At 37.8% G+C, this 13,048-nt stretch overlaps 1 protein-coding gene across 5 annotated transcripts in view; it reads right to left on the minus strand.

Annotated features, from left to right (window-relative positions):
* The window catches only part of Trank1 (tetratricopeptide repeat and ankyrin repeat containing 1), a 167,990-nt gene that overhangs the window by 27,938 nt on the left and 127,004 nt on the right, over positions 1-13,048 (minus strand). For all 5 annotated transcript variants that reach the window (XM_074074158.1, XM_074074157.1, XM_074074156.1 and 2 more), the window contains one exon: positions 5,451-5,597. In XM_074074158.1, the coding sequence (XP_073930259.1) occupies positions 5,451-5,597 (147 nt within the window). The remainder of the gene's footprint in view (positions 1-5,450; positions 5,598-13,048) is intronic.

The raw sequence follows: 13,048 nt of genomic DNA on the forward strand, positions 1-13,048 counted from the left end.
TATGCAATATGTTCAATAAAATAACAGAAAATTTCCCAAATCTCGAAAAAGTTTTGTCTGTTCAGGTACAGGAAGCCTTCAGGACACCAAAAAGACATGACAAAAATAGAACCAATCCACAGCAAATTATCATTAAAACAAGCACAGAGAACAGAGAAAGAATATTGAAGCCTGTAAGAGAGAAAACACAAACAACATAAAACAGTAAACCCATCAAAATCACAGCAGATTTCTCAATGGAAACTTTAAAAGCAAAAAGAACATGGAGTGAGGTATTTTGGGCACTGAATGAAAAAATTTCAGCCCTAGGATACTCTACTCAGCAAAATGATCATTCAAAATAGATGGAGCAATAAAAATCCTCCATGATAAGCAGAAACAAAAATAATATGTGACCACCAAGCCACCACTACAAAAGATTCTCCAAGGAATTCTGAACACAAAAGATGAAAGCAAACAAAACCACAAGAAGACAGGTAGTATCAAACCACAGGAGAAGAAAAGACAAGAAAGCAGAGAATAGCACTGATTTAGCAGCACACAATTAAATCCTTACACAACAAAAACAACTAAATGGCAGGAATCACCACATACCTATCAATATTAACACTGAATGTCAATGAACTAAACTCCCCCATCAAAAGACACTGTTTGGCAAATTGGATTAAAAAAGAACATCCAACAATCTGTTGTTTCGAAGAGATCCATCTTATTGACAGAAATAAACACTGGCTTAGGGTGAAAGGCTGCAAGATTTACCAGCCCAATGGCCCCCAAAACAAGCAGGAATAGCAATACTTATATCAGACAAAGTAGACTTCAAACTTACATCGGTCAAAAGAGACAAAGAAGGACACTTAATAAAAGGGGCAATACATCAAAAGGAAATAACAATTATCAACCTAAATGCACCCAATGTCAGTACACCCAATTTCATCAAACATACACTTAAAAGCACATGTAGACTCCAACACAGTGTTAGTGAGAGACTTTAATAACCCTCTATCACCAAGAGATAGGTCATCCAAACAAAAAAGCAACAAAGAAATCCTAGAACTAAATGACACCATAGATCAAATGGACCTATTGATGTCTACAGAATATTTCATCTGACAACAGCACAATATACGTTCTTCTCAGCAGCCCATGGAACTTTCTCCAAAATAGATCATATCTTAGGGCACAAAGCAAACCTCAGCAAATATAAGAAAATAGAAATAACCCCCTGCATTCTATCTGGTCACAATTCATTAAAATTAGAACACAACAACAAAAACAACAGAAGAAAATACACAAACAATTGGAAGCTGAATAAAATAAGGGCCAAAATTAATGAAACAGAGACCAAAAAAAACAAAAACATACAAAGAATCAACAAAACAAAAAGTTGGTTCTTTGAAAAATAAACAAGATTGACAAATCCCTGGCAAATCTGACTAAAATGAGGAGGGAAAGGACCCAAATCAGTAAAATCAGAAATGCAAAAGAGGAGATAACAACAAACACCAAGGAAATTCAGGGAATCATCAAACACTACTTTGAGAACCTATATTCTGATAAATTTGAAAATCTTGAAGAAATGGACACATTTCCAGATGCTTATGACCATCTAAAACTGAACCAAGAGGATATTAATCACCTAAACAGATCAAAAACAGGTAATGAAATTGAAGTAGCAATAAAGAGTCTATCAATAAAGAAAAGTTCAAGTCAAGACATATTCTCCACTGAATTCTACCAGACTTTTAAAGAATAACTAATACTAACACTCATTAAACTTTTTCATGAAATATAAAGGGAAGGAATACTGCCTAACTCATTCTATAAAGCCAGTATTACATTCATCCCAAAACTGGACAAGGACACATTCAAAGATGAGATCTACAGGCCAATCTCCTTAATGAACATTGATGCAAAAATCCTCAATAAGATAATGGCAAACTGAATCCAACAACATATTAGAAAAATCATTCACCATGCTTCATCCCAGGGATCCAGGGATGGTTCAACATATACAAATCAATAAATGTAATACAGCACATTAATAGAAGCAAAGACAAAAAAACCACTTGATCATCTCAACAGATGAAGAAAAAGCCTTTGATAATATTTAACATCATTTCATGATAAAAGCTCTAAGAAAACTAGGAATAGGAGGAATGTACCTCAACATTATAAAGGGTATATATGACAAACCTATAGCCAACTTAATGGGGGAAGAACTGAACCATTTCCCCTAAAGTCAGGGACACGACAAAGATGCCTACTGTCCCCACTGCTATTCAACATAGTCCTGGAATTCCTAGCCAGAGCAATAAGGCAAGAAGAAGAAATAAAAGGAATATAAATAGGTAAAGAAATAATCAAAGAATCCCTATTTGCAGATGACATGATCCTATACCTCAAAGACTCAAAAACCTGCACCCAAAAATTCCTAGACACCATAAACAGTTTTAGCAATGTATCAGGATACAAAATCAACTTACAAAAATCAGTAGGCTTACTATTCACCAACAATGAACAAATTCAGAAAGAATATAGGAAAACAATTTATTTGCAATAGCCTCAAAAGGAATCAAATATCTAGAAATAAACTTAACAAAAGCTGTAAGTGAACTCTACAAGGAGAACTACAAACCACTGAAGAAAGAGATCAAAGAAGAGTACAAAAGGTGGAAAGATTTATCTCCCATCCTCATGGATCAGCAGAATCCACATAGTAAAAAATGACTATACTACCAAAAGCATTCTACATGTTCAACACAATTCCCATCAAAATCCTAATGATATTCATCACAGAGATTGAAAAATCTGCCCTAAAGTTCATTTGGAAACACAAAACACCACGAATAGCCAAGGCAATACTGAGCAAAACAGCAATGCTGGAGATATCATAATACGTAACTTCAAACTAAACTACACAGCCATAGCAATAAAAACAGTATGGTACTGGCACAAAAACAGATGTGAAGATCAGTGAAACAGAATACAGGACCAAGATAATGAATCCACACAGCTACATCCACCTTATTTTTGACAAAAGTGCCAAAAACACATGATGGGGAAAAGACAGGCACTTCATCAAATGTTGCTGGGAAAAGTGTTTATCTGCCTGCAGAAAACTGAAATTAGATCTATGCTAATCACCCTGTACTAGTATCAACTCAAAGTAGATTAAGGACCTTAAGATCAGACCTGAAACCTTACAGTGACTATAGGAAAGAGTAGGGATTATTCTTGAAGCAAAGGTATAGGCAAGGACTTCCTCAGTAGAACTCAAGTGCCCCTAGCAACTAAGAGAAAGGAAGGACAAATGGGACTACATGAAATTAAAAAGCTTCTGCACATCAAATGAAATGGTCTCTAAACTGAAGAGACCACCCACAGAGTAGGAGAAAATATTTGCTAGCTATACATCAGACAAAGGACCAATACCCAGTATATACAGGGAGCTCAAAAAACTAAACTCCCCAAAACTCAAGGAACCAAGAAAGAAAGGAATGGGCAACTGAACTAAACAGAACTTTTTTCAAAGAAGTCCAAATGGCAAAAAAAAAAAAACACATAAAAGTACCATTCCTGGCCATAAAGGAAATGCAAATCAAAACCACACTAAGATTCCACCTCACTCCTATTAGAATAGTGATCATCGAGAACACCAACAACAACAAATATTGGCAAGGATGCGGGAAAAAAGGAAGGCTCATATACTGCTGGTGGGAATGTAAGGTAGTACAACCACATTAGAAAACAATATGGAGGCATCTTAAAAAACTAAACATAGTTCTGCCATATAATCCAGCAATACCACTCCTAGGGATATACCCGAAGGTATGTGACTCAGGTTATTCCTGCACACCAATGTTTATTGCAGCACTATTCACAATAGCCAAGTCATGAAAACAGCCAAGATGCCCCACTACTGATGAATGGATTAAGAAAATGTGGTATCTATACAAATAGAATTTTATTCAGTCACAAAGAAGAATGAAATTTTGTCATTTGCAAATAAATGGATGGAACTGGAGAACAGCATCTTAAACAAAGTTAGCCAGGTTCAGAAGGCCAAAATCACACATTCTCCCTCATATGTAGACTACAGACCTGAAACAAATGCAGTAATATTATTGGATATGCATCACATGCTAAGGGGAGAATGCATACAGGAGGAATAGGGAAAAGGAAGGAAACCTAAAACTTGAATGTGGTTGATGTGCTCACTGTAGAGGAGCGAATATAGTAGTCTTAAACTGGCAGAGGCCACTATGGGAAGGGGACTAGGAAGCAGTGAAGAGGTCTGATAGAGATGAACCAATGTGGGGTATAATACACATATGCATGGTAACAACACCAGGAATCTCTCTGTATAGGTATCTTTATCTCAAACTAGCAAAAAACAGTATGTCTTTCTTATTATCTCTTACGTTTTCTCTTCAACAAAATCAGAGAACAAGAGGGCAGAACAGGTTCTGCCTGGAAGTGGGGGTGGGGAGGGTAGGTGGCCCAAACAATGTATATACATGAGAGTAAATGTAAAAATGATATAAATAAATAAATAAAAATCATCGTACAAAAGTCAGTAGCTTTTCTATACACCAATAATGAAGAGACTAAGGAAGAAATCAGGAAAACAAACTATGGAAATCAATATGGAGGTTTCTCAGAAACTAAAAATGGAACTACCATGTGATCCTGCTCTACCATTCTTGAGCATACATCCAGGGGAATATAAGTCAACGATACAATAAACACAATTGCACACCCACGTATATAGGAACACTACAATAGCAAGGTATGGAATCAGTCTAGGTGCCCAACAAATGATGAATGGATAAAGAACACGTGGCACATATACACAATTGAGTATTATTCAACCATAAAAAGAATGAAATTATGTCATTTGCAGGAAAGTGGATGGAAGTGTAGATCAACATGTAAGTGAAATAAGCCAGACTCAGAAAGATGTGGAATTTAGACCTAAGAAAAAAAGAATATGAACATGAAGACTATTTGAGGATAGAAATAAGTGAAAGGGAAAAAAAGAAACTGGGAGAGTGAAAATATTATCAAAGTACATTGTATATAGGTATGAAAAAGTCATAATTAAAGTCATTTTTTAAAATTTACAAGAAAATTTTAAAAGAAGAGTTTGGAGAGAGAAGAGGTTATTTTTTTTAAAAGATTCGGAATACAGATGAATGCCAAACATGAAAGTACTTTTCCCCTTCCACTTTCAGAACACTGTATCCATCAAGTCCAGCTCTCTGCTTAGAAAAATTGAGTTCCTGGTACTGAAATCGGTGCATCTCCCTTCCATCCCCACTCCTCACTGTTGATGTAAAGGATAACCAGCCAAGTGCAAGTCTCCATTTTTCATGTCATGTTTCCACCCAAGCCTTATTTACTAGCTCCATGTCAAATCAGTATGTGGACAAATGGCAGAAACTCACCTTGTACATTTCTGGATTCACCATGAGGGATCGGGCCTGAGAGGAGGTAGGTTTCTCCAGGGGTACTTCAACCAATGGCCAGTTCTCCTCTCTTGAGTCAGATGATGAAGGTGTGAATGAAGAAATGATCTTCCATTCCTTGTAAGCCTGAACAATAATGATAAGTTCAAGACCAACAGAACATGCTTTTGTGGGGTTTTTTATCAGGGGTAGGGGAATGTTTGGGGTGAGGAGAGAAGATAACTAGATGTAGAACTCAGGGTCTTGTGCTTGCTAAGCAGGTGCTCTACCACTTGAACCACACCACCAGTCATTTTTGCTTTGGCTATTTTTGAGATAGGGTCTTATTTTATGCCTGGCTGGCCTGGACCATGATTCTTCTATTTATGCTTCCTGCATAGCTAGGCATTTGGCCAAGACAGTTGAGAAGAAAGGCACAAGTGCCCACTATGGGAAAGAACATGAACAGCTTGGGATGTTATTCTAATTGAAAGAATTTCAACAATCAGTGTGAACAGAAGAATCCTCACCCCTTCTCACACGTGGTTAAGAAATGCCACTTAGGATCAGCAGCTAAGACACATGTGGCTGTAGTGCTGCTATAAACATGGGTATGCAGGTATCTCTAGTGTGTGCTGACTTACATGCCTTTGGATGTGTGCCCAGGAGTGGTATCATATGATAGTTCTATTTTTAGTTTTTTGAGGAACCACCATGCTGATTTCAACAGTGAAGGGTTCCATTTCCCTCACATCCTTCCAGCATTTGCTGTTGTTTGTTTTCTTGATGGTAGCCATTCTGACTGGGGTGAGATGGAATTTCAATGTTGTTTTGATTTGCATTTTTTATGGCTAAGGATGTGGACCACTTTTAAATTTTTATTTAATTTTTATTTTTGGCAGTACCAGGTTTAAATTCAGGACCTAGCACAGCAAGTGCTCTATCACTTGAGTCATAGCTCCCAGTCCTTTTGGTTTTAGTTATTTTTGGGGTAGAGTCTTGCAATTTTTGCATGGGTCAAACTGGACCATGATCCTATTACTCATACCTCTTGTGTAGCTTGGATGAGAGGTGAATGCCATAACACCCAGCCTTTTTGCTAAAATGTGACCTAACTTTTTGCCAAAACTGGCCTCACACCATAATCCTCTTGATCTGTGCCTCACACATAGCTGGGAATACAGGCATGAGCCACTGTGCCTTGCTGAATATTTCTTAATGTATTTATTTACCATTTGTACTTCTTTTGAAAGCTATCTGCTCAATTAATTTGTGTACTTATTGGTTATTAATTGGTTTATTTATTCTTTTGGTATTTAATTTCTTAAGCTCTTTATGTTATTAATCCTTTATCCAATGAATAGCTGGCAAAGATTTTCTCACATTCTGTACATTATCTCTTGGCTCTGGTCATTGCTTCCTTTGATGTACAGAAGCTTTTTAATCTAAAGCAGTACCATTGCTAAATTCTTATTCTTACTTCCTGAGCAATTGGAATCCTATTCAAAAAGTCATTACCTAGGCTCATATCTTCAAGTGTTTCCCCTGGAAATTTCAAGTTTCAGGTCATTAACATTAAGATCTATGACCCATTTTGAATTTATTTTTGTACAAGATGAGAGATAGGGGTCTAGTTTAAGCCTCCTATGTGTGGATATACAATTTTCCCAATACCATTGTTGAAGAGGCTCTTCTCTAGTTGTATATTTTTGGGATCTTTGTAAAAATTCAGATAGCTATAGCTGTGTGGGTTTATTTCTGGGTCTTCTATTATATTCCATTGGTCTATGTGTCTGTTTTTATGCTAGTTGCTTGTTGTTTTTGTTACTATGGCTCTGTAGGATAATTTGCAGTCAGGTATTGTAATACTTCCAGCGTTGCTCTTTTTGCTCAGGATTGCTTTGGATATTCAGGGAAGTTTGTGCTTCCATATGAATTTTAAGATTTTTTTCTATTTCTGTAAAAAATGCCATTGGAATTTTGATGGGAATTGCACTGAATCTAAAGATTACTTTCAATAGCATAGCCATTTTCACAATATTCATTCTGCTGATCCATGAACATGGGAGGTCTTTCCAGTTTCTAGTGTCTTTTTCAATTTCTTTCTTCATTGGTTATAATTTTCATTGTAGAGGTCTTTTACCTTTTATTATTTTTGAGGCTATTATGAATGGAATTGTTTTCCTGATTTATTTCTCAGCCTATTCATTATTGAAAAATAGAAAAGCTACTGTCTTTTGTAAGTTGATTTTGTATCTTGCTATTTTGCCAAAAAAAGGAGTTTTTCAGTAGATCTTTAGGATCATTTAAGTATAGACTCCTATCATCTACAAGTAGGAATAATTTGACTTCTTCCTTTCCTATTTTTATGCCTTTCCTTTCTCTCTTTTGCCTTATTGCCTAAGAATTCAAGCACTGTATTGAATAACAGTGGAGAAATAGACACCCTTATTGTGGAAGAGGCCCCCATTTTGAGGAAACACAGTAAAGTAATACCAAGGAACAGATGGAATGTGGGGGTGGATGCAATCCCCTAGGAGGCCCAGATGGAACAGTGTGCCAGAAATTCAAACCATGATCCCAAGAAGAGACAACCAAACAGTAAGGTCCACAAAAATGGATGGCCAATCAAAAATGCCTAATCTGAGGTCTAAAACTTACTCTAAACCCTGTCTCAGTGCACTGTGCACCTTTACGTAGTTACCCACCATTTGTCACTTCTCTTAGTGGCATCTCAATAAATCTATTTTCACCTACTCTCCATCTTGGCAAATTCTTTTACCAAACCATGGTGCCCCAAAATCCATACTTATCTTGTTTCTGAGTTTAGAGTAAGTTGTTTCATTTATTCCCCATTTGGGACAATGTTGGCTATAGGTTTACTGCAGATAGCCTTTATTATGTTGCAGTACATTCTTCCTATTCCTAGTTCTTTCAGGGCTTTTATCATGAAAGGATGTTGAATTTTATCAAAAGCTTTTTCTGCAGACCTTGAGATGATCATGTGGTTTTGGTTCTTAATTCTGTTCATGTACTGTATTACATTTATTGATTTTTGTATGTTGTACCATCCCTGGAATGAAACCAACTTGATCATGATGTATGATCGTTTTAATATGTTGTAAATTTGGTTTTCAAGTGTTTCACTGAGAATTTTTGCATCCATATTCATCAAGAAAACTGGTCTATTATTTTCCTTTTTTTTGTCACATTCTTGTACAGTTTTGGTACTGGCTTTGAGGCAGGCTAGAAGTAGGGAAAGTTTGGGACTCATATGTAGGTTGCCCAGAGACAGCCCAGACTACCCTCATGTGGCTGGGAACCATTCATGCCCTCCCCATTCATTGATTATTGGATGGGAATCACCTGGTTCCTCCCTTCCCATAGATTAGCATAAGTTTTTAAAGTACCTAAAAAAGAGAAGCTCACTCTCTCTGCAGGCAACTCCACCTGCACCCCACCATGCTCCCCTTTGTATTTCTCTTTCCTACCTTTTAGTAAACTCCACTTACACCTACGTGTCCTGCAATGGATTCTTCCTGAAGGACACAAAGAATTTGGAAGTCTTCTGATCACAGACTGCACCAGTGCTGTAAACACTTGGTGAAGTCAGCCAGGAAAAATGGTGAGCCTTCAGACCCTGCATTTTAGAAAGTCAATTCACTCGTTTCCTATTCTTTCTGTACAGTAGAGGAATGGGCTGACCTCTGCCCGCAGGGAAAGCAGCTGGGAGCTGGGTATTGTCCACCTGACACTGGGACTTACTCTGAGCCCCACAGGTGGGCAGCAGGGTCACACCCTAGCCCCTTGCTTACTCTCCAGTCCTGCCTCTCAATGCAGCCAAGCCCACTGCAGCACAGACTTTCCAGCTGTGCCCCTGAGCCAGCTTTCCAGCTCCACCCCTCAGTGCAGGCCTGGAAGCCCTGCCTAGCTAGTCCTAGCAGTGGTGTGTTAGGGCATGAAGTGGTGGCAGCAGGAGGGAGCTGCACACCCCAAGACCCAATTCCATAGCCCTAGCAAGCATCCTGACCCATCTGCAGCCTTCTCCCTCTTCCTCCTCTGACTTATTCCCTTGCCCACCTACCCGCCATGCTTCTGTTGGCCTAGACAACTGGTCCCAACTCTTGCTCTCCTTGTCCCCATGGACAGCAGTGGTCATGGAAATGCTCACCCCAAGATCAGATTCCCTTGTCTCAGGGCTAACAAGGATTTGTCTGCCTAGGAAATATAAGACCATGAGTTCAAATCCTACCTTAGTTTCTTCAATTATTAGGTCTTTTCATTAAGATGACTAATTTATATGGACACCTGTCTCTCAGTGGGAGATGTCTTTTATTACTGTAACATTGGTATTTTGAGCCTGTATGGTACATGTAACTTGTCTTTGTGTTCCATTTGAGAGACCCTTTGGAGAGACCATGTGGTCACAGGAAATGCTGCCACCATGATGAAACTGCCACGTGTTCAATGCCATCTTGCTACCCCCTAGGGATAGGAAACTCATGGATAACACTATCTTACCATTCTGTAAAAAAAATTATAACTTGTAGTTAAAATTTTCTAAATTAATATAGTTTTTATACATTTTTACTACATTAATCTGTTAAGAATTGGACAAAGAATGGAGTATTTGTGTTAAAGATCTGTTATAAACTACTTAAGAATTTAACTGACTAATCTAAAGAAAATAACAAAGAAATGATTTAAAGGTGCATTCTAAATTAATGTGATTGTTTTGTGTATCACTGTGTGTGTTTTCTGTATTTCTTTGTCTCCTACCAATTGTCACCACCAAATTTTTTATTTTTTTGAGCTCATACATGTGCATTTTGAAATTGTTTGGCATGCCTAGATCAAATCATCTATGTGTATGTGAGTGAGTGTGTGTGTGTGTGTGTGTGTGTGTGTGTGTGTGTGCGTGTGTGTGTTTAGATGACTTTAGGATGGTTCTTAAACTACTTTTATAAAGTTAATGTGCACAACTGTCTCAAAAGTTATCTGAAGTTCTAATCCCCACCAGGCATAACTATCCTCTGCCTTAGGCCAAAAGAAAATCTATATAATCTCAATCTGTTTCATTTTATCATCAGAATAATATACATTTAAGTGTTTTATAATTAGGTTTATTAACCCACGTGTTCTTGTAGATTACTATTATAAAAAAAATAGTTTAATTTAATTTTCCTAACTCTTTTAAGGTATAAGGTTGCAAAGAGTTTTATTAAAAACAGTGTTATCTAAATTCGGGTTTTTGAGTGATCCAAGATGGCGACTAGAGTGAGAAAGCAAACAGAGCGAGCTCCAAAAATCAAAAATCTTGCTTAGATGCTAGATCCACATTTCACAGAAAAAAACCACCAAGAAGAAGCAAAAATCCAACACCCTGAGGCCCCAGCCTGCACAGAGCTTCTCCAAACCACACTACACTGAGAAACCAGGAGGGCTCCCATGCTGCCAAACACCAGCTCCAAATCTGCTTGGGAGATGCAGACCAACAGGTGAGCAAATAAGCAGCATGCAGTTCTCCCACGCCACCCCTGGGATAAACCAGCATAGCCCCCTGAACAGACTGACCCCTGTCCCGCAAAAAGAAAAAAACCTGAATAATAAACAAGCAACTGAAAAAGACAGGTAGTGGGGTGGGGTGCTCTGAGTGCAGTGGAGAAGGGGGGAGGGGCAAGGAGCTGTTTCCATGGGAACATTTAGTAAACAAAGCCTGCAACAGTAGTCAGGCAGGCATGCCTCTCCACTAGAGAAAGGAGGAGAAGCAAGGAGCTGCTCTTCACGTGAACCTTTAGTAAACAAAGCCTTCAATAGTAGACAGCTGACAGTAGGCAGCAGATGAGCTGCAGCTGGAAACAGGTCAGCTAGCAGTTCACAAAGCTGTCTCCTGACCCAACCACCTGACAAGACTACGACAGACCTACTGCTTAATACCAACACCAAGACTGGATGCTGAAGGAGTAACACCAGAACTACTAAGACTGAAACTTCATTACTCCTGAACCTGGGATTTTATTTTTCTTAATTTTTTTAAAATTTTTTTCTTCTTTCTACTTTTCTCTAAATTCTTGTTTAGATCACTGTTGGTTAGTACACCAATTCTCCCTGTTGGTTTCTTTGGTCCCCTAATTTTTTTTCTTTTCTCTCTTTATCCTCTTCCTCTTTCCTTTTATATCCCATTACTTTTACTATTGTAAGCTAGCTAATACTAATTATACATAGAACAGGGATGATAACAGCACCAAGTGGAATGGGAAGATAGAAAAGGGAGGGATACCCATTTCCAGACCCCAACAAAACAAAGATAGACTATCCCAAGGAACCCAATGAAGCCCACAAGAACACTCTGAAAGAAGAAATCCTGCAAGAAATCACTGATAATTACATAGAGATAATACTACACAAGGTTAACCAAAACGTTCAGGAGGCACTCAAGAAATTCCAAGACAACAAAAACAAAGAACATGAGAAGACACAAAAGAAACAAGTCAACTCATAGGAGCCCTAAATAAATAAAAACTGAAACAGAGAACACCATAAATAGAGAGATAAGTGAATTAAGGATGAAAATTGACAATATTAAAGAGGAAGTAACCCATGATACAGAAAACCTCAGGAAAAAAAATGAAACAGAAATACATAACACAGTGGAAGGCCATTCCAGCAGATTGGAACAAGCAGAAGACAGAATCTCAGAACTTAAAGATGAAATGGAAATTAAAGGAAAAACCACAAAATATTACTCAAACAACTCAAAACCTGTGAAAGGAATATGCAAGAACTCACTGACTCCATCAGAAGACCAAACCTGAGAATCATGGGTATTGGAGAAAGAGAAGAGGTGCAAGCAAAAGGAATTCGTAATATATTCAACAAAATAATAACAGAAAATTTCTCAAATCTAGAGAAAACTATGCCCATTCAGGTACAGGAAGCCTCCAGGACACCAAACAGACTTGACCAAAATAGAACTACCCCATGACATATTATCATTAAAATAACAAGCACAGAGAAGACAGAAAGAATATTGAAGGTTGTAAGAGAGAAAAAACAAATAACATACAAAGGTAAACCCATCAAGATCACAGCAGATTTCTCAACAGAAACATTAAAAGCAAGAAGAGCATGAGGTTTTCTGGGCACTGAATGAATATAACTTCAACTCTAGGATACTCTACCCAGCAAAACTACCATTCAAAATAGATGGAGCAATAAAAGTCTTCCATGATAAGCAGAAGGTAAAATAATTTATGACCACCAAGCCACCACTACAAAGGATTCTTCAAAGAATCCTGCACACAGAAAATGAAAGCATAAAAAACCATGAAAAGACAGGCAATACCAAACCATAGGAGAAGAAAAGGCAAGAAAGTAGAGAGTAACACTAATTTAACTGCACACAAACTGTTAAACAACAAAGACAACTAAATGACAGGAAACACCACATACCTATCAATGCTAACACTTATATGTTAATGGACTTAATTTCCCCATCAAAAGGCACTGTTTGGCAAACTGGATTAAAAAGGAAGATCCAACAATTTGTTGCTTACAGGAGACCCATCTCATAGACAGAAACAAACACTGGCCTAGGG

Source organism: Castor canadensis, chromosome 5, assembly GCF_047511655.1.
Source record: "Castor canadensis chromosome 5, mCasCan1.hap1v2, whole genome shotgun sequence".
NCBI lineage: Eukaryota > Metazoa > Chordata > Mammalia > Rodentia > Castoridae > Castor > Castor canadensis.